General features: G+C 34.4%; 1 protein-coding gene across 2 annotated transcripts in view; it reads right to left on the reverse strand.

Moving 5' to 3' along the window:
- Positions 1–339: 339 nt before the first annotated feature.
- COPS2 (COP9 signalosome subunit 2) overlaps positions 340–22,373 on the reverse strand; it is a 35,519-nt gene continuing 13,485 nt past the window's right edge. The window contains exons 2-13 of one of the 2 annotated variants that reach the window (XM_037054598.1): positions 19,744–19,857; positions 19,018–19,095; positions 12,879–13,004; positions 11,103–11,213; positions 10,893–10,970; positions 8,078–8,252; positions 7,423–7,601; positions 7,288–7,340; positions 4,359–4,456; positions 3,060–3,142; positions 2,493–2,551; positions 340–1,847 (exon numbers count right to left, since the gene is read on the reverse strand). In XM_037054598.1, coding sequence (XP_036910493.1) covers positions 1,703–1,847; positions 2,493–2,551; positions 3,060–3,142; positions 4,359–4,456; positions 7,288–7,340; positions 7,423–7,601; positions 8,078–8,252; positions 10,893–10,970; positions 11,103–11,213; positions 12,879–13,004; positions 19,018–19,095; positions 19,744–19,857 — 1,299 coding nt within the window. In that variant the 3' untranslated portion in view covers positions 340–1,702. The remainder of the gene's footprint in view (positions 1,848–2,492; positions 2,552–3,059; positions 3,143–4,358; positions 4,457–7,287; positions 7,341–7,422; positions 7,602–8,077; positions 8,253–10,892; positions 10,971–11,102; positions 11,214–12,878; positions 13,005–19,017; positions 19,096–19,743; positions 19,858–22,373) is intronic. The other variant, XM_037054597.1, reaches the window with a different exon arrangement.

Below are 22,373 nucleotides of genomic sequence, written 5' to 3' on the forward strand. Positions count from 1 at the left end.
ACAATTTCCAACTTGTACCTGTTATTTAATACTGCTTTAATCTGAAGACATTAACTGATTGCTTTCCTAAATCTAAGGATTATATAGTTTTAGTATAAATATATATCACATATTTTCGTAAAATTTTGACAAAACCGAATAAGCATGCCTTGTTTTAAGTCCATGCTCCTTCCACTTTATAAAATTTGATTTAATGATCAAAAACTCTTGGTTGTCATTCTTCAGTTACAACAAACAGTCTTCCTTCTGAACTGCCACTCACCTTATTTTTACATAATAACAAGCAATAGAAAAACCCAAGAAATTATCTTAATCTTAGTTCTTCCTTTTGACACTATAAAATAATGTGAACTTTTTCTTTTAAACGAAACAAATACATTCAAATGAACTGTGTCTCCTTTAAGGTAGTCACCTTGGAAGGCCACACACAGTTCATTAACTATGCTACCACTGCTCAAAATACCTTTAAAAACTCTTTTGGGATTGCTTCCAAAGCCAGCTGTATACTTCATGTGATTACCTCAAAGATGGATTTATTTTTCTGTAAATTGTTAAAAGTCATTTGGTGCCAAATAATAGTAACTGTAAGACAATCAAGCTTGGGAATACTTTTCTTTTAAAACAATGTGTAACCATAAAGTTAATAGTTTGTGTGACTTCAATTAGCTATGAATGCAATTCTAAAAGAGCAAAACCTAAGATTTTGAGCAATGGTAAATTGCTGGAATTAGAAAATAATTTTCCAGCATAATCACTATGCAGTGTAACATTCATTTAGCTGTCTATGTTCTGGCATATTTGTTTAAAGTGAACATTCTCAGAGTTAGAATTTATTATTTTAAAAAGAATTATTATTCCAAAGACAAATTTATTCCTTTAAAGCATCAAGGTTAAAAGTAATATGGAAGTGTTTTGTTAGAAACTAGTTTTACTTTATCAATAAAGACTTATTTTAAAAACTTGAAAGCAATTAACTAACTTACTTGCTCCCAGGCTTTTAAAACTTGTTAACTAAAGATAAAATCTGAAAGTTCTAAGGTACTAAAAAACAAAACAAAAACCCCAAGTATAATAAAAACACATCAAGAACCAAACTACAATTTCTGAGCTGCACTGTTTATTTTGCTGCTTGAAACCTAAGTGACAGTATGCCACTATAATTATGGGGTTTCCTCTAAACCTTTACTACACTGCAGGTACAGAAATATACGGACACATTTGTGGAGAACTGACATTTTGAAAAATGCAGCAAACATTTTAATTTATACATGAGAAAAGGAAGTGTTCAAAAGGGTATGCATTTCAAGTTATTGCAGGTTATTTGTGAGAGACTTTCTGTAGGTAAAACATGTTTAAATTTAACCAACAGTAGCGTGTCAGTGTATTTAAAATCATGACAAAAATCTTCTCTCTGGTCATGTTGCCCATGACAAATTACTATGATGTTGTATGTTTAGGGCAAGATGTCAATACAGCATAAATCCCATGGCATTTTGGTTTTCTTCTGGAGATTAAAGCTGTTTTTCTTGGGATAAATGCAGCAGCAAAACACAAACCAGTTGATCAAAAAAAGCACTTCTGCCATTTACTCCAATAATTTTCAGGACACATCAACCGACAGTAGTTTTGCCATTCCCAGTTCTTTTAAGAATTACATCTCTGCACTGTTGCCTTAAGTATGTCTGTAAAAGCTTGTTCTCAGTTAAGCCAGTTTACTGACTACAGCCTGGTTGAGAGAATTTAGTTGGTTGGTCCATTTATCTAGTGCAGTATATCGGGCACCACCCCTCTTCTGATGATCCAGTTCAAGGAGTTGATTGACTTGATCAATTCGGCCATGAATAGTGCTGGAAATAAATAAAAGAAGATGTATCCACAAACTGTTTTCACTAAGCATATCTGCTAGACTAATACTGCATCAACATTCACAACATCAATGAATGCCAAAGAAAGAAACTGTTGCCTACATTAAATGACTGAGTTCAGGATTAATTATAACATTAATGACCTTATTCAAACTACAGAAAAAAAGCAGATTTCAGCTACCTGTCATCCATTTCACTAAAAGAACCAACAGGCATAGACTTACCAATCAATCAAGAGGAAATGTATTTTGTGAAGCTTTAAACAACATACTGCTTTTAAAAAAGATAAGTTCAAAACTACTTATGGTAGAAGGTATGATAATACCATACCTTCTACAGAAAAAAATGCTACTTGTTAAATAATTCTCTAGCTGTATATAGGTCATAATACTGAATGAGAAATCCTTCTAAAAAACCAGTTAGAACTTTTTCAGAGACCATGTGCTTAACATCCCCATTCATTTATTAAAAAAACATCACATATACATATGTATCTCTTTTAACATAAAGTTAGAGCCAAAGGGTGCTCTTAATAAAAAATTTCAGAATTCACCTGCTATCCTTGCCATCATTATTCAAGCTTTATGGTCCTAAACACTTTGTGATAAAAAATAGCTAAATACTTACTTATCCAATATGCACTGCACCAGCAAGCTCTCCACGTCAGCTACATCTATGTTTAACTCCTAAGACAAAAGACTCATTATAATTCTAATTAACTTTTTTAAAAAATCAAAGTTTTATATAAACAATTATTCTGATTTTAAATAACAAATTTCATTATCACTTCAAAATATTTCTGAGAACACAGGTATGATAAAATTTAACTTTGCAATACTTAAAGTATTCTCTTAAAACAATTTCATTATTGCTTGGGGTTAAGTCTTCATTAATTATATTCTTTAGCCTCCCTCTCTTCTACAATATTCTCTGAGGCTTAGGAAATCTTTAAAATTTCATAATCTTTATTTCTCTCTTCTGTTAACTCAATTCAGACCAAGAAAACACAAAAAAATGCACATTAAAAGCAAAGTTTTTAACTTATGCTGTGTTTAAGAAATGTAATGCTACCAGAAGTTATCAAGTTGCAATTACTCTTTTAAATGGAAGACAGGTATACTGCTTTTACAAATTATAAATTATAATTATGAACTACAAATTATAAATATTAAAATCTATGAATATAATAAGTACCTTAGAAATAAAAGGAATATGTATTCTTGTGTAAGGCTTAATTAATTTTATGAGCACTTGTGTTCTGATGTTTCGCAAAAGCTCTGAAAAAAAGACAAAAATTAAGATAATACATTTGAATTTAATGGTTTGTACATCTTTATGAATCATCATATGCTTTTAAATCATATTAACTGTATCACTTATCTTTTCAAACTGTATCCTTCTGTCTGGAAAGGGCATAAAGTATTTGGATCTAAGGATATTTGGGTCCAATAGATGCACAGTATAATCAGAGGCTTCTCCCATAATTTTTTGTGTTACCACCTTCCTAATTTTGCTCATGTGTTATATCTCCCTAAAATATCTCCCTGGATTCTCAACAAAACTGCATGGCTCACTGTTTCCTCTATAGTTAACATCTTTAAGAAGCGCTGATTTACACCAGCCAAGTTCTTTATGCTCTCTCATAAAACTTAAGAGTATATTTTAAAAAGAGATTTTATAATTTTCCCCAGTTTCTTCACATTCAAGTGTCTTTTCCAGAAAGACTAGATTGAAGTTCATGCATAAGGCTTCTACATTTCTCTAGATTCAGTAAGTAGAGTATCATCCTAGGTTCACAGAAGAACTTTAAAAACATCTGTTGAATGAAAGAGAAAAAGAAGGAGGGGAATAAAAAACATTACTTCCAAAGTAGTCTTCAGATTTTCCTGATGCATCTGGAATTTTCAAGAATTTAAATAAGTAGTTTCAAATGGTCATTTAAAAACCCTCAAATACCTCTGTAACAGGTGGGAACACTGGAGGTACAAAAAAGGTCCCAGAACACAGGAATGTTTTTGTGTTTCTGTGAGTCCAACAGAACTTAGTAAAAATCTCATATACTTACAGTTACAATGTTAGTCTACCTTTCTAAGTAAAAGCATCTCAGTATTATCTACAGCAGGCTGTTTTCAAAGGTTTTGTTACTTGTCAAAAATATTTCTTAAAAATTAACTTTGAACTTAAGCATCAGTAAAAATCATGCAACAAGAAGTTAGGGAAAAAAGGTGAAAGGGACAGCCAATGATGTCCATTCTTATATGAAATGGTCATCATGTACGTATCTGATTATGTTAATAACATGAAACTGGGTAATGATTTCCTTAGAACACCTTTATAATTTTAGGGAGTATCCTATCCAATGACAATATTTACAAACACTGCTCCACTGTGCAATAAAGAGAAGAGATACAGCGTAGTTCTACTGAGCTCCGTTAAGCAGCACTGTCCAGACAGTGAAAAAGTGACAGAAATGAGGTAGTCCAAAGAATATACCTTCGATGTGTTCCCTTATGAAAGGGTCATCCATAATGTTGCTGTGATTTGTTTTCAGAATCTTTTCAAATTCAGTGATGTCGTTATTCTGATAGGCACTAACAGAAAAAGAAAAGCATATACTGTCAAACATTAAACGGCCATATATTTAAAGTCCATTTTTCATTTTTTTTTTTTACGTAAAAACCTAAATCATATAGTTCTGGTCATAGGAATCAGAGTTAAACACACACATACACACATCCTTCTGCAAATAAAATGAATGTTTGAATGCTTTGGTTTTTTACAAGATAGATGAGATAATCTTTTGGGATTATGTTTATATATAGCTAATTTAAATCTTCTCAAAATCTTGGTATTGTCAGAAAATGACAGTAGTTCAGTGACTGTTCAATACTTTCAAATTATATTATGCATTTAATACCCAAGAAACCAAGTTTCATGCATACTACTGTATGGAGGAGTTTGGCCTTGTCTTTCAAATATGACAGTGTATCTTTCTGAAGCTTATTCAGAAAGGCAGCTTCCTAATTTTTTTCTTCTAGAAAGCTACCAGCAACTGCTGAAACTTCCCAAAGGGATCACTGGATTCCCAATTCTTTAGCTGAACTTTTCACTCAGCTACACAGCAAAAAACTGTATCAGTGGCGGATCATTAGTGCCAAATGGAACACACTCACAAAGTAGACAGTGATGGACCTGCTGCAGAAGGCCAAAGGCTGATTTATATTTGTGATTCTCTGAGGACTCTACTATCTAGTCCTGAAATAATTCGGTGAGGCACTATGGGAACTGCTAAAGGTGCTGAGAAGGAAGGAGCCAACCTTCTGGATATGGCACCACTGTCTGCTTTATATGTAAGACATATCATCAGCCATTCTGCACGCCCTCTGCTGTGCTTCCATCTCTTGGGTCGCAATGTAACTTCATGTTAGGGGCAGGTGATTCAAGTGCTTCAACAGGAATTATTTTCCTCTAGTCTGCTGGCAACTGACTAGGAAGATAAAATTAGGAAGCATTACTTTCTCACCTACTTCAAGTATATCATTGTAATATACTACAGGAGGATATATTCAAGAAGTGAAAACACTTACACATGTTATGTTCTAACCAAGAGATACTCTTCTACTATTTATGTGGCTTAAAAAAAATCTTATGCAAAATGTGGGACACTATAGGCCACTTGAATAATTCAAAATTTACCATTAAAATAAGTTCCCAAGTTCCAAAATAGAAGCTTTACTGAAGTAAATTGTAAGATATAGTAAAAGTACAAATAGAGCTATTGCTTTATAAAGGTCTAATAAATCAGTTTTTAGTTCATTTTAATAGATTTAACCAATTTATTTTAGATAAAAAATATTAAGGTAGGGCAAAATTTTCCCTCAATATTTCTTTAAGAGTTTTAAAAGTTTTAACTGTTGTATTAGCAACTGGACTTTAAGAACAATTTTTTAAAAGTATTATAAGGTTAATTAATTTCTAACAAAATCACCTCTTAGTTTTATTATGACCAAATGTAGATGGAATAAACTATTTGAAACAAAGATGGAGAAATTTCCTTTTACAACAAAATCAACTTAATAACTATTTATTAAAATAGACTAAAGAAATACACAATTAAAGAAATTAATTTTTTTAATGTTACAATTTAAAAATCTAGGGTTTTATCCCTTAACCATTCTTGGTTCCCTTAAAATATGCCCTGGCTGGTGTGGCTCACTGGATTAAGTGCTGGCCTATGAACCAGAAGGGTCGCCATTTGATCCCAGTCAGGGCACATGCCTGGGTTGCAGGCCAGGCCCCCAGTAGGGGGTGCGTGAGAGGCAACCACACATTTTTCTCCCTCCCTTCCCCTCTCTAAAAATACAATCTTAAAAAAAGTCATTATTTTTACAGCTAAAGTTAAGGTTTCCCTAAAAAAGAAAACCTAGTAACTTATAAAAAGCACTGACAAGTAAAAAGAAAGTAAATAAGAACATTTTACGTAAGAATTTAAACAATATCATGGAATAGTTTTTTCCAAGTATATAAAATTTATTTGCAGGTGACCGAATTTATAGTCTAACGGTCATTTTTTTTTTAATGAAAAAGGCCATTAAGAGAATGTCTAGTCATCTAAATTACCTACATATATCTGCAAATCCCCTCTGCCTTATATCCCTGACTTCATTCTCCATGCCTTAGTAAACTAAGCCATATAATCTAAAACAAAGAATTTGAAACCTAGTAAGTTTCTTATATTTTTCTACAAAGAAAGGCCATTAGTACTTGGGCTCCATTTATTCCTGGCATAGAGAGAAATTATTTTTGCTCACTAATTTCTTTGGTAAAAATAGGCTTTTCTAGGCTTTTGCTAGGTTTCTAATTTCTGTAATTTCAGTATTAATTATGCTTGGGTTTTCAGTTGTTAAACATCATTAGTCATGTCTATTTCCATAGAAGCTATTAATAAATCTTTAGGTATCTTACCAGTATGACTCCTCTCTTCCTCACCTCAGAAAAATTACGTGAGGTAAAGTTTTTTTAAAATGATTTACTTATCTTGTCAAGTGAAAAAGTAATATTTGTCTCAATGAAAATTCTTGACTTATGTGGACCAATTCTTAACTTCATTTGGTATTAAGGCAGGTAGAATCAGTCAACATTGTGAAATTGTTTTAAAACATCTACCATCAGTTTCTACTGAAAAAAATAGCATACATATAGGCGAGAAAAGCAGCAAATAGTTTACAAAATCTCATGCCTAACAGAAACAGAATAATAAATGACTTCAGAACATAAAAATTTCATAAGCTTTGGCGAATTTCAAACCAAAATACAAAAGTAATTGTTCAGAATTAACTGAATTCTGAAAAGTTCTCTCCTCTTCCTCCCCTTTATTCACTGTTTTAAAAAAATTTACCTTAATTGAAATATAAAATCTTACCTTACTAAATTCGTCATTGCAAGAATTTCTGGATCATTTTTGTATGGTTTGGCCTAAATACAGTAAAAAAGAATTAACTATATATATGTACAAAGTTTATTTCCAGAAAGACAACTGATAAGTTAACACACATACCTCCTGTGAATCAAATGGATTTATTCCCGATTTCATTAGCATATTTGCTAAGACCAAATATTTTAAGCAAGTAGTTCGCCTTGGACTTCCTGATTCATCATAATTCTTGAAGGCTTCAAAAAAATCAGTGTGTGCCTTTTCAAATTCGCCTTCTCTCAAGTGCATTTTACCACCACATTCTGTAAAGAATGAAACAGGAGAGGACATTTACAGTTCAGTCATAACAGCACTGAGCACTTATTAGAAATTGAATAAAAACTATTTCAATGGTTTCCAGTCTTTTAATTCTGAAACAAGAACAGTACTAGCCCCAGGGTACACACTTGAACTCTAAAAAGCAAACTTTTCATTAAATATCAGTCAAGCAAGCATTTGCAAGACTGTCTTCTCAATTGAAGTAGAAAGTAATTTTATACACATCATAATTCTAGAATTGAACTTACGATGATAAATTTTATATTAATATCTTTACTGATATAAACTTTCCAGGACAAAAGTTCATCCTAATTTCTTTCTAAGACTGTTATTATTTCATTGATTTCACTACCTTCTGTATTACTTTCATTAAAACAGAAATAACTTTCAGAGTCATTCAGTTATTTGCAATGATACCTTGATATCTCCCATGACATGCCCACCCTTCCAAACCACTTGCCTCTGATGACGCCCATGATCAGTGGATGAGGGATGGCAGACTTGATGTGAAGTGACTGTTCATAGAGTGCTTTAAGTTTTTTGTTATTTTTCTGTGCTGTGTACATTTGAATTTCCAAAGCATATATTTCTAATAACTGTGTACCCTTTTTCAGATCATCTTCTCCATCATCAGTCTAGGAAAAGAAATAATAAACATCAGTCAGAGTCAGCTTAGTAATTTTTATTTGAGTGAGCCCAAAAACCTTATATTTATAAGTATTTGTAAAAGTTTACAATTCTCTGTGAAAATGAACTAAAAATTTTAACTGGGACCTAGAGTCCTAAAAACACTACCTTTAATGGCCAAAAAGGAAGCCACACATTTTTTGTACTTTCTAGTCGTTTAGTAAGAAAAAAGTGGCCACCCTGGCTGGTGTAGCTCAGTGGCTTGAGTGCTGGCCTGCAAACCAAAAGGCTGCTGGTTCAATTCCCAGTCAGGGAACATGCCTGGATTGCGGGCCAGGTCCCCAGTTGGGGGTGTGCAAGAGGCAACCAACTGATGTACGTCTTGAACACTGATGTTTCTCTCCCTCTTTCTCCCTCCTTTCCCTTCTCTCTAAAAATAAATAAATAAAATCTTTTTTTTTTAAAGTGGCCAGCGGTACATTACTATGTATAAAATGTTATGTTGGTTTTTAGCTAGGAGGTTATTTATGGTCTTTCTGAAATCTTCATGATGTTAGACCCACTGATTCAATGAAAAACACGCTCTGAGTGCCCTCTTTGTGCAGGGCACTGGGTCTACCTTGGGGGAAAAGTTAAATGAGCCAATGTACCTGGCCTAAAAACATTCACAGTTTAGTAGATTAATCTGCCAAGAGATAAATAAATTACATTATAAATGATAGCAATTCTGGTTTAAGCATGACTCAGGTACCCAGAAGAATGGAAGAGAAAGGGACTAACTCTTCTGGGAGATGTCAAAGGAGTAGTAAGAGTGGTGACATTTGAGTTCAACTCTAAAAGAAGACCCCGAACCCCAAAATGCAGGCCATGAAAAATAGTGTATGTTCGACAGTCAGACAATCATAAACATCAAACACCAACTTACACAAAGCCAAAATTTATTGGGTTGGGCAGAAAGTTTGTTTTTTCCCCTGAGATGGCTCTAATAGCACTTAGTTGTCTTTAGCTTCATGTGAAACAGTTTCGTTAGACTGTATTGTGACAACTGTCACATCAGTGTGCATTAACAAAAAAAAAAACCTTACCAAATTGATGAATTTTTGCATAGCCATTTTAATATTGAAGAAAATATGCAACTTTTTGGCTTTATTATTTCAAGAAAGGTAAAAATACAAAATGTAAAAAAGATGTGTACAGTGTATGGACAAGGTGCTATGTGACTATCTAGCATGTCAAAAGTGGTGTACGACATTTCGTGCTGGAGATTTCTTGCTGGTCTATGCTGCACAGTAGGGTAGACCAACTGAAGTTGATAGCGATCAAATCAAGCCATTAATGGAGAGCAATCAACATTACACCACATAGGAGATAGCCAACATACTCAAGATTTGTAAATCAATAGCTACTGGTGAAAATGAAAAATAGGTCATTTATGGAAAAAACTAAATGGACTTTATGGCCAACCCAGTATTATTTATTTTGGTCTTCCAACTTAAAACTTCTGTTATTCACTAATGAATCACAACAGAGTAAAAAATATGACCTGCAAGACAATGTGTACATTCAGATTATCACGCATTTCTCCAACTACGTTATTTACAATCCACACAGCATTTTCCTTATGCACTAAAATAAACCAAGCAAAAATTTCATATTCCTTATAAATACACTAAAAGACCCATCTCCATTCAGCTATGGCTACTCTATCATTTCCATTTCATGTGAAACTGAACTCACAGTTGTTTATGCATCAGACTAGGCTCTCCTAAGAATGTGTCGATAAAAAAACAATTCATAAATGACTGATCTACTTTGTAAAGCAAAGCTACTATGAAATGCAAACATTTTTGTTTTCAAAACTAAAAAATGAGAACAAGTAAATAAAAATACCTGTAAGTGATTTAGAACTCTTTCCTGATCAACTTTGCCTTCATTCACAAAAATAATACGTATAATTAAAATAATATTATATGGCTTTTAATTATACGGAAGAGCTTAAAGTTTTTAAAACAGTATTTCTAAATAAAACTTAAACTAATATCAAATAACTCATTGATCAAGACAAAAGGAAATATAAAATTGTAGCCCATAACTAAAAGTTATAGAGGCACGTGGTTCAGACCATATAGCTAGTCAAATTTAAATTAATAAAATAGAAAACAACACCTCCTGTCACATCAGCCACATTTCAAATGCCTAATGGCATGCAGCTATTGCTACCATGTCAGAGAGCACAGAGTATTTCTAGTATCACATGAACTTTTCTACTGGACAGTTATGGGGGATTCATACATTATAAACCAGAATATAAAGTATCTTTATTACATATGTCTACAATATCTTTTCTGATTTTCACAGGGTGCATAATTAAATATGAAAGGCTTACTCTTAGTAAGTAGTAATGACTGGCCTGTTCATTTATTAAAACCTGTGCTTCATCCCACAAACATAAGGGCTGAAATTAGGTTTGGAATAGGAAGAAATGTAAGACTCAGGAAAAAATGAGCTTTTGGGTCACTTCTTTTCCAAATTTTAGTTTTGGGATGATGCTTAAACAAAAACACCTCTAAGCGATGTTTCAAACACAAAGTTTTCTTATGCTTTTTTTAATATGAAGGAATGTTAATAAAAAATGAAGGGAATGCTACCTGGCAGGACTGATGTAACTGTCGTAAAATTTTTTGAAGCTTTCCATATTCCTCTCGTTCTAAATATAGTTTTCCAAGCTGTAAAGAAAGAAACATTTCAAACAAATCAAAAGATTTCAACAGGACAAGAGATGCATCTTTAGGAGAGTTTACTAAGGACACCCTCCCACTCTTCAAAAGAAAACAAATGTAAGTAATTATAATCGTTACCTTTGTGTTTGTCTTAAACCACAGTCTATCATTCTTAGCATCTTTTAAAGCTTCCAGTGTTGTTTCATAGAATTCCTGCAGTAAATCCATCTGACATAAAAAATCAGAATTCTATAATTGTAAACAGCAAATTTGTACCTGTTAATAAAGTTAATTTGAGCAAACTAAAAGTGCATCTTTGAACTTTAACACACATAAGATACACTATCATCTGCATCTTACCCAGTCTGCCAATAGTCCACAAAATACACAGTACAGACCAAATTTACCAAAGATAAATGTCAAGATATATTTTTATGTGAGTTTTAAAAAATAAAACCCAGAAAATACCTAATATTTTCTCTAATATTTGCTCTAATAGTACAGGTTTATCCTTTCCAATCTAATAAATCACTTTATATTTTAACCAAAGTACATGACTCATACACAGAACTAGTTGTACCATTATTAATAGTGTTATCTTACTCACTTAACTCTTACTTGGTATGTATTATGTGGCAAACACTATCTCCACTTAATAGGATCAAAAAGTAAGAGGGCTACAAGAACGGGAGAGTCTGATACTTTCAGTAAAGTTGTCTATTTTTTCATGGCCACTGATGGCTTACTGAGTAAGTCAATTGCTGCCCACTGAGTATCCCCTCTTACTTTCAAAAGATAAATAGCTTACAACAGCTCGAATCAACACACAACCTTGAAGTTTTATAATGACATACCGCCCCTCCCCACACCTGGCATAACATTTATAAACAGTTTACCAAAAGTGTTTAGATGATGCTTGTCTGTAGAACTAAGAAAACATTTTCCCACTTAAGACAGGCTCCTCGACATATAACACTTCTAGAATTAGTGCCATTAAGTACAAATGTTCTAACAAAACATCTAAGTTTATCCTCCTCTACTTCCATTACATATATTTTAGATAGAGTAAAAACAGTAAATTACTTCAAGAAATTAAAATATCTAGTAGAAAAGATAGAATGAAAGAGGCTGATTCTGTGATGAACATTTTTATTACGAATATAAAAAGTATCAAATACTAAAAAAAAGTAAGAAATACTAAGTGATACACAGAATACCTCTTATGCTCAAATACCACAGTGCAAAAAAACTGAAACTTAGGACTATGTTGTTTAAAGGAATATGAACAAACAATCCAGTTAAAAATATCTCGGCAATAACATAAAATCATCACGGCTTTTCTTAATAACCAAAATCTAGAATAACGAAGGCACATCACCCAATGGTCAGTCACTGTAGTTTCTCTATCATCAGCACTTCCTCTCATCATCCATCATCCACCCATTCTTTATAGAAGCAATTTTTTAACAAATACTTAATGAGCAACACCAGGCACTGACTATATTAGTACAGGTTCTCCCCTTACGGATCTTTATCTCATCAAATCCACACAGATCACCTATGATTCACTGTCAAGTACTGAAATAGCTCAGGATGGCTAGCTGAGGTGGTGACAGAAAGCAGAAGGAGCCGTGACAGTGCCTGTTAACAGGAATCTAATACAAGTCGGTAAAAACTGCGTGCAGATTCTACCAGTATCTGAAGACACCATTTAAACAGATTAAGCTAGAATTAATGTCTTTTAATTAAGAAAGAACTGTAGTTAAGAAAACATATACATTATTTTAAAAGCACAATAATAACTAGAGTAAATGCTTAAATAGAACTTGTAGGTCTTCAAAATAAACCCCACAAAGCCCTCAAAATAAATAACAAACATACTGATAAGTACCAAAAGGGAAACCAGAATCTAACCTGTTTAGAAGTGGAGATATAATCAAGAATAGAATTAATGGATTTTTCAGAGTAATTTCTTGTGACTGCACTTCGAATATAGGTCAACAGTTGTTTATACCTGTTCATCATTTCCGGAAAGTTTGTCTGTGAGGGAAGGAAATGCGTATTAGGTACACATATTTATGTACTAAAACATACATGACTAAAATTATAGCATATATTACAGCATAATTGAAAAATAATAGTTTTATGTAGAGAAACTATGACAGAAACACTATAAACACCCTCAGTTAAATTTGAAATTATTAGGTTACTCTGAAACATGAGCCAAATTTATGAAAGTAGCCTATGCAAAAGTGTAACTTTTAGATTTTCAATATTTCAGATACTGTTCCTCACACTGCACAACACATTTAAGAAATATAAATTATTGAATTAATAAATGAAAAATAGAAACAAATCCAACTTTTTAAATTCCTTGGGCACCAGCAGCTACACGGATCAGCTGTGTCCTCTTCTGAAGATCTGTCCCTCACTGGAAAGCTTTCTAGCAACAGTTACATGTTTCTTTCTCCCTGTTATTGGCTGTTAAAATGCAAAGTAAAAGAACCTCTTCAAGTCCAGGTATTCGTCTCACTATCGAGAAAAGCCTTCCACTTAAGACTCTGCTAAAATGGAGATGTAAGTAATGCTGCGACTCCTTGCAGCACTACTTATAATACTGTGGTTATTCCAGGAAATATAAAAGACCTGAGGAAATAAACAACTACGAGTGCAATTTCCAGCACAAATACTTTAGTGGAGGGTCTATCACTCCTCAAAGTATATCATGGAAGCCAATTTAAGACTACAACCTTATAACTCACATTTACTGTCCCCATGATCTCCAATTGCTGTTAATCCCCCTTTTTACTGGGTTCCCTACTTTTAACCAAGGAGATGGAGCACTGGCAGATACAATACTTTTCTTCTTGACTAGTAAAAAAAAATGTTTATTAGGGAGGAGAATAAACTAATGCTACTGTTGTTTTCCTGCCTATGACTGTGTCCTGCTCTGGGATGAGCAGCATGAGGGGCAAAGAAGACATAAGGAGACTCCCTAAAAACCTTCAAAGCAAGAATTAAATTATAAAAATGAAAACAGTAGTAGGGGTAGGTGGAAAAAATGGAAAAAGCTTTAGCATTATATATCAAACCACTTTTGTTTCCGAGTATGCCAGTAGCATATGGGGGTAAAAAAATAGGTACCATCCTATCAATAAGCTGCTAAAACCCAAGTTACAGAATGTATCTTGTGGAAAAAGAAAAATTAAAAAATATGATTGTCCCAATTTTGAGATTACATCTTGATAGTGAAATAGGAGTTTAACAAAAAGGTTGTTTTGAATTCATTTTTTAAATTTGAAAACAGAATACAAAATATTTATTTTAATTTTTAGCGATTACTTGTTTTTTTAAGTATATTTTATTCATTATGCTATTACAGTTGTCCCCTTTTTATCTCCCCTTTATCCTCCTCTCTGCCCTGCTCCCCACTCCCTCCAACATTTCTCCACCTTAGTTTATGTCCATGGTTGTACATACATTTAAGTTCTTTGGCTTCTCCATTTCCTATACTATCTTTAACCTCCCCCTGTTTATTTTGTACCTACCAGTTATGCTTCTTATTCCCTGTACCTCTTCCCTATCTTCCCCCCTCCCTATCCTGACTGATAACCCTCCATGTGATCTCCATTTCTGTGATCCTGTTCCTGTTCTAGTTGTCTGTTTTGTTTATTTTTGATTTTTTTTTAGGTTCAGTTGTTGATAGCTGTGAGTTTGCTGTCATTTTACTGTTCATAGTTTTGATCTTCTTTTTCTTAGATAAATCCCTTTAACATTTCATATAATAAGGAGCTGGTGATGATGATGGACTCCTTTAACTTGACGTTATCTGGGAAGCACTTTCTCTGCCCTTCCATTCTAAATGATGGCTTTGCTGGATAGAGTAATCTAGGTTGTAGGTCCTTGCTTTTCAATGACTTTTGAAGACTTCTTTCCAGGTCTTTCTTGGCTGCAAAATTTCTTTTGAGAAATCAGTTGATAGTCTTATGGGAACTCCTTTGTAGGTAACTGTATCCTTAGATTCTCTACTTATCTTTAATGTTGGGTAATGTAATTAAGATGTGTTGGCGTGTTTCTCCCTGAATTCAACTTCTTTGGAACTCTCTAAGCTTCCTAGACTTGCATGTCTAGTTCCTTCACCTACGTTTTCAATTTCTTGCTTTTCCTCTTCTCCTTCTGGCACCCCTATGATTCAGATGCTGGAACATTTAAAGTTGTCCCAGAGGTTTCTAAGCCTCTCCTAATGTTTTTTTTTTAAAACATTTTTATTTATTTATCTTTAGAGGGGAAGGGAAGGAGAGAGGGAGAGAAATATCAATGTATGGTTGCCTTTGCCGAGAACACACAATGTATTGTGTGTCCCCTGCCGGGAACTGGCCTGCAACTCAGGTATGTGCCCTGACTGGGAATCGAACCACGATCCTCTGGTTCACAGGCCGGTGCTCAGTCCACTGAGCTACACCAGCCAGGGCCTCTCCTAATGTTTTTGAATTCTTGTTTCTTCATTGTGTTCTGGTTGAATATTTTTTTCTTCCTTCTGTTCCAACCTGTTTGAGTCCTGGTTCCCTCCCTTTATGACAATATTTCCTGTATATTTTTCTTTATTTTATTTTGCATAGCCTTCACTTCTTCCTCTATTTTACACCCATATTCAATCATTTCTTGAGCATCCTGATGACCAGTATTTTGAATTCTGCATCTGATAGCTTGGCTATCTCCTCAATGCTTAGTTTTTTTCCTGGAGTTTTGGTCTGTTCATTGTTTTATTGTTTCTAGAGAGGGGAAGGGAGGGGGAAAGGCAGGGAGAGAAACATCAATGTGTGGTTTCTCCTTGCATGTCCCTCTGGGGACCTGGCCCGCAACCCCAACATGTGCCCTGACTGGAAATCAAACTAGCAACCCCTTGGCTTGCAGGCCGGCACTAAATTCACTGAGCCATACTAGCTGGGGCTGACCTATTCTTTCATTTAGGCCACATTTCTCTGTGTCAGTGCACCTGTTACACTATAAGGGGTAGAGCCTCAGGTATTCGCCAGGGCAGGGCATCCCACTTTGTGCATCGTGGCACTGTACATGGGGTTGGGGTCAGAGAGGGAACAATGCTGCTTGCTCAGCTCTTACCCTTCTTTCGGTAACACTCCTCACTTCCCACAAATGGATTGTGCCCTTTCAGGTGCTGATTTCCGAGTCAGTGTGGGATATCCTGGTCCAACAGCCGCTGCCTTGCCTTGCATCTTCTTTGCCCAGCCTCCCGTCTCCACCCCTCCTACCAGTCTGGATGTTTTTTTCTTTAAGTCCTTGACTGTCATACTTCTTTACAGTTCAATTTCCTGATAGTTCAGGTTGTTTTTGTTTTTAAATCGGCTGTTAACCTTCTTTTGGTTTTGCAAGGAAGTGAAGTGTATCTACCTATGCCTCCATCTTGCTGAATTCATTTTCTTAGGCTATAATGACTTTGAATGAAGTTCAATGTTCAAAAATGTTACTATAAAACTGTTAGTATAATTAAATATTGAGGAAAGATTAGGTAAGTTGATTTTTTCTGCAGTGGTGAACACACAAAGCAGTGCATAACAAACCCTTCCCATTTTATACTGTCCCAAACCTACAGGGCAACATGGGCCCTGCTCTGAACCAAACAGAAAATGAGGGGGCAGGAGTGGAAGCTGAAACTATCCTTGAAAACCACAACGTGTGCACAGATACTGCTAGAACAAATTAAATATAGAGAAGGAATGTAGGCAAAATAATGAAATAAAAATAATCTTTTCCCCTACTTGCTTCATATCTTGGTTCAAGGTAAAACAGTAAAATCAAGTGCTGTGGGCAGCATATGATTAAACGAGTTAAAAAACAAAACAATTTTTAGTACATTAAGATAGTAGATTTCTGTAATTACAACAACATAATTTCTCTAGAGATTCTGAGTATCATTTTAAATCATAGAATCTTGAGTTAAACCTGGCCCCCCAATCTCATTATAATTATTTAATTAAAATCTCTATCTTTGGAGACATCTGATGCTTCTTTAATAATAGTCTAAGTTAAGCCCTGGCTGGCGTAGCTCAGTGGATTGAGCGTGGGCCTGCGAACCACACGATTACGGTTCGATTCCCAGTCAGGGCACATGCCTGGGTTGCAGGCCAGTTCCCAGCAGGGGACCCACAAGAAGCAACCATACATTGGTATTTCTGTCCTTCTCTCCTTCCCTTCCCCTCTAAAAATAAATAAATAAAAATCTTTAAAAAAACAGTCTAAGTTATTAATTTAAATATAGTAAATACTTTCACAAACAATAAACGGAAAGAAAGCACAGGGACTTTGTGCAACACAGAGAGTCTCTGAGAATATCAGAGCGGCAGAACTAGAAATGGTAAATGCAACACAGATATTCTTCCTTACGTATATTTAAATGTGATATACCATATACTTAATAACATTTAACATGTTTTAAATAGTCCTGATATTTTGGGGGGAAGAAATAAGCTAAAATATTTTGTGGGTGGCTTTTATAGATATCACAAAGGGCCCCTCCTATTGCAGGTGGTGAGGATACAAGAGTGAGGTATACGAAGAAGAGCAGGATGCAAGATTAGTGAAGTTAACTGGATAAAGGCACTAATCAATTCAGGGGGTTCAATTTCTGACAGATGGAAGACAGAAGCTAACAGGGAGAGAGAGGAGGCATATGACAAAAACAGAGATGGGAAGAAAAAGAACGCACTAACTGATTATTAGCTCTCCTTCCACTTGTCATAGAAGCAAGCCAAGTGCTTACCTATGCTTGCTAATCTAAGTTCCACTTTTATCTTTTTCTCAAAAGTTCCCCTACCTTTAGTGATCCTAAGATGCAAGTCTATACCTAGTCCTCTTGTCTACTAACTGCTTCTTTTTGGCTCCACTTTTACTCTGCATTCTTTTTTTCCCCTCAATTTTATTTATTCATCTTTAGAGAGGAAGGGAATGAGAGAAGGAGAGAAATATCAATGTATGGTTGCCTCTCATGAGTCCCCTGCTGGGAACTGGCCTGCAACCCAGGCATGTGCCCTGACTGGGAATCGAACTGTGATTGTGTGATTCACAGGCCCGTGCTCAATCCACTGAGCTACACCTGCTAGGGCTACTCTGCATTCTTGAAGACTGGCGATCTAGGAAAGTACAATGCCATGACAAAGCTGGCTTATATATGAATTCATTCAACAAAATATTTGAGTATCTACTGAATGCCAGCTACTATGACAGGTGCTAGGAATATAATACTAAATAAAACAAAGTCCTGCTCTCATTGAGGGTGGCCGAAAGGCAATAAATAAGTGAACAGATCAAATGGTGATACATGCAAAGAAGAAAAACAGCGGGGTAAGATGACAGTAAGTAATGATGGAAAGGATGCTATTTTACATAGGGTGATCGGGGGAAGGACATCCCTATAAATGGTGATATTTGACTAAAGACTTGACCAAATGAGAAAAATAACAATATGATTATCAGTAAGTAGCATTTGGGGCAGAGAAAATAGCAAGTAGAAGCATTTACATAGGAATGTGTTCAGGTAGCATGAATAACAGCAAAGAGGCCAGTTAGGGACCAAAAAGAAAATAAGATACATTTTAAAAAGACATAAAACCACCTATATTTACCAATGAATTATTTGTGGGGTGAGAGATACAGAGAGGAGTCAAAAAAGATGCTAAGATTCTGGCCCTAATCAGTGGGAGAGGAACTCTTTATAGTAGAAAGTAGAATATTAAAACTTCAAAATGAATACTAATAGTTTTGGGGAAAGTTACTCTATTAATAATGTAGCCAAATACTGTCCATGTACCTAAAGAATAAGGTTTTCTTAAAAACTTCTGCTGAAAAACAAAATAAACTTTGTACATTATGCTCCTTAGTATTACCGCACTCACAAATGAAAAGGAGTCTAAATATGAAAACATATAAACAGTCATTTTAAAGAAGTAGATATAATGGTATTTTGTTGCATAAGGTTTTTACCTACAGAACTTATTTTAAAAATTACTAGTTTAATTCCCCTCAAAACAAATCTTACCAACTTGAAGTTAATCTTAATCATTTGTTTCAGTGCTTTAAATCCCCATTCTCCCTTTTCACCTTCAAGTTCCAAAACCTTAAAAAAAAAAAAAGGAATGCTTAGTCTAACTTAACACTGTTATTTTTTCTAATGACAGTCAATATCTCAGCTTTAAATTTATTTTATATCATATGCATGAAAAATATTCCCCCAAGAATTTCATTTCTCAATGTCATTTTTAAAGGCTTAGAAAAAGAAACAAGTCTTAAATGCTTACTTAAGTATAAGTGAGCTTATTTTGAAGGTTGTTCATCAAAAGACAATATAAAATCCACTTCTTGATTATTATACAGTTCCAGAAGTGCTTTCTCCCTCTGAATAATCCATTCGTGAGAATAATCCAAAATTGTATCAATAGTCAAGAAATCACAGTATTTACTAGTGAAACCATATCTTTGTAATCTGCCCCTCAAAGAAGAACAAGACTGCAGAGACAATACCTATTAACTATCATCTTGGTTCCCCTACCAGAATCATAATAGCTTGACTGGGAAAAAAACAACAGCAGGATAGCCCTTTAGAAACACATGCTTGTACTGCATAATGCAAACTTATTTTATAGGATCATCACTAAGTATCCAGTACACATTTCTGAGAAAAAAAATCACTTGGAACTTATTTGATCTAAGACATCATTAAAAATATTAACTTTAAGACACAAAATCAACCAGAAAAAATATGAACCTTCTGGAAACTGCTTAATGCTGCTTTTGGGTCATCTTCCTTTAATGCTTTGGAATTATAGTATTGATTTTCCAAATCCACATTTGGCTCGGAGTTACTATCTTCAGAGTATTCCTATGTGTTGGGAAAAAACAGATGTTAAAATGAAGAAAGAAAACCACACATTGCACTGTAAAAACTAAATATTGTTAAGATAGAAAAATCATACATTTATACAAAACAAAACAACCCTTAATACACAGGTAAAATGCCACATTTAACCCTTACTTAAGAAACTAGGGGAAAGTAAAAATATATGGAAAGTAAAATAAAAATCAGGGGAAAGTCAAAAAACATGTGGAAAGTATAATAATTTCTTTCATATCAAAACTACAGTATGATTTCCACAGAACTACCACAAAACAAAGTGCAAAGAAATGATGTTGATTGATGACTCCCAATCCTGTCAAATGACCTTCTGTTAGTCATGAAAACTGATAAAGATCCATGTGCCAATCATTCATCTTTAGTTCCATAATCAAATTTTCTTTACTCTCTAAGTCTAAATTTTATCATTTTAACACACTCTAACTACCTAGGATAATCTGTATATGATAGAATAGTCTATTGCTAAACATGTTAATAAGAATATCTGCCTTATGTACATCCCACATTACTTAAAGAACTGTTCAGTTACGCAGACATTATTTTAACTACTTTTATAAAAAAACATAATATGTACAAAACACATTTATATAATTTTATGACTTTCATCACATAAATTTAGTTCCTATTACTTAAATAATACAGCAGAAAGGAAAACTGGAATGAAACAACTATTTTGTGGAGCAGTATAAGCGTAAGTTTAAAAACAGTCCCCAGCCCTGGCTGGTGTGGCTCAGCAGACTGAGCACTGGCCTGTGAAATGAAAGGTCACCAGTTTGATTGCCAGTCTAGGCACATGACTGGGTTGGGGACCAGGTCCTGAGTTGGAGGCGTGCAAGAGGCAACTGATCAACACACTGATGTCTCTCTGCCTACCTCCCTCCCTTCCCCTCTCTCTAAAAATAAATAAAATCTTAAAAAATAATAAAGCAGTCCCCAGATATTCAACTTAATGATGAGATTATAAAATACTTATAGATTAGTATAACAAAAATTACTATTTCAGGAAGACAGAATTATTTTCTTCAGCTACAAGTCATTACAAAGGGCAAGTTTATAACAAATAAAGAATAGTACTTGGAAGTAAACACTAAAAGACAAGGAACAGTGTTCAGTTATTCCTAAATCCAAATGCAGTTAATAGATTTTTAAAAGAGATATTTATGGAAAATTCTGTAATGTTTCAAAAGGCACAAGAATAAGAAACGGTATATACCGAGTGTGGCATTAAAATGCCGAAAAATACATAAACATAAGATGAATTTTTCCTGTGACCAGTAGATGGAGGAGCATCCTTGATGTCAGTTACAAAACCAGGTTTATCTGACCAAGGTGACTTTGTAATGTGCGCCCTCTAGAGGATAATTATTTTTTTCTGTAAGGACCCAAAGCTCTGGCACTCACCCTCATAGGTTTAAGAGCAATTTAGTTATGTTTAACATATGAAAATCCTTTGGAATACTTAAGAGATGAAATCAGATTTGGGGTAGTGAATAATTTCATAATCAGTCATTCACTTCTTAACCCTGTAATCTAGGTCTGACTACAGTGAAACTGATCAAACTAAAAAGCAATAAATAGTGAAAAGTCAACTTGTACATCAAGTGGTTGCTTCTGGAGCTAAGTTTTAAAAGCTAAATGGGAGTTTGCCTGCTCAACAAAATAGCAGAGGGAAAAAAGAACAGCAGATACAGAACTGGACAACAGGAGGTAACTAAAGAAATAAAAGCAGTGATATTGTTGGAACACGCAAAGTCCTTATCGATTCTACCTTCATAGTCATCTATCCACTACCCACCCTTGCCACCATTCTTGCCTACCACACCACTTTCATGTCCCCACAGACTACAACAACCTTCCCATTCTCCTGTTAACCTTTAAATTTCAATCTTGCCATGTTAAGCAGCCAAAATAATCTTCATAAAAATGTAAATGATCTTATTCCTCTCCTAAAAAATGGTTTTCCATTACTCTTAAAATCAGGTTTAAAAACTGTCACCAATACGACTCCTGACTATACACTCAACTACATCTCCTATCAAACTCTTCCCTCATTCACTCTGCTGCAACCACTCTGGCCTTACGTCAGAAGTAACCAACTCTTTCCCATGTTTACATGCCATTCCCTCCTCTTTCTACCTCTTTTAATCTGATTAACTCCTGCATATCATTACAGCGTGTCACCTCCTCAAGGAAGACCTGTAGTAAAAGAATTAGCTATAAAATCTACTCTACATCTTTAGAAATCATTTCTTCTCTAGTTAACTGTTTCAATAACACACAGCAATAAGTAGGTCAACCAGAAGGTGACTTTTCTACAGTCCAAATCTTCAGAGTCCACCTCTGAGCCTGGAAGTTAAAACTTTTTGATTTACATCTATTTCAAAGTCTAAGAACCTGAACTCTCGCTCAAAACTCACTTATTTTTGGTGTTCTTATCCCATAACAGATTAGGAAAAAAGCAACTAGGCCAGGGTATGAGAAGA

Source organism: Sturnira hondurensis, unplaced genomic scaffold (assembly GCF_014824575.4).
Source record: "Sturnira hondurensis isolate 20B ecotype Veracruz unplaced genomic scaffold, ASM1482457v3 Scaffold0008196, whole genome shotgun sequence".
Classification (NCBI taxonomy): Eukaryota; Metazoa; Chordata; class Mammalia; order Chiroptera; family Phyllostomidae; genus Sturnira; species Sturnira hondurensis.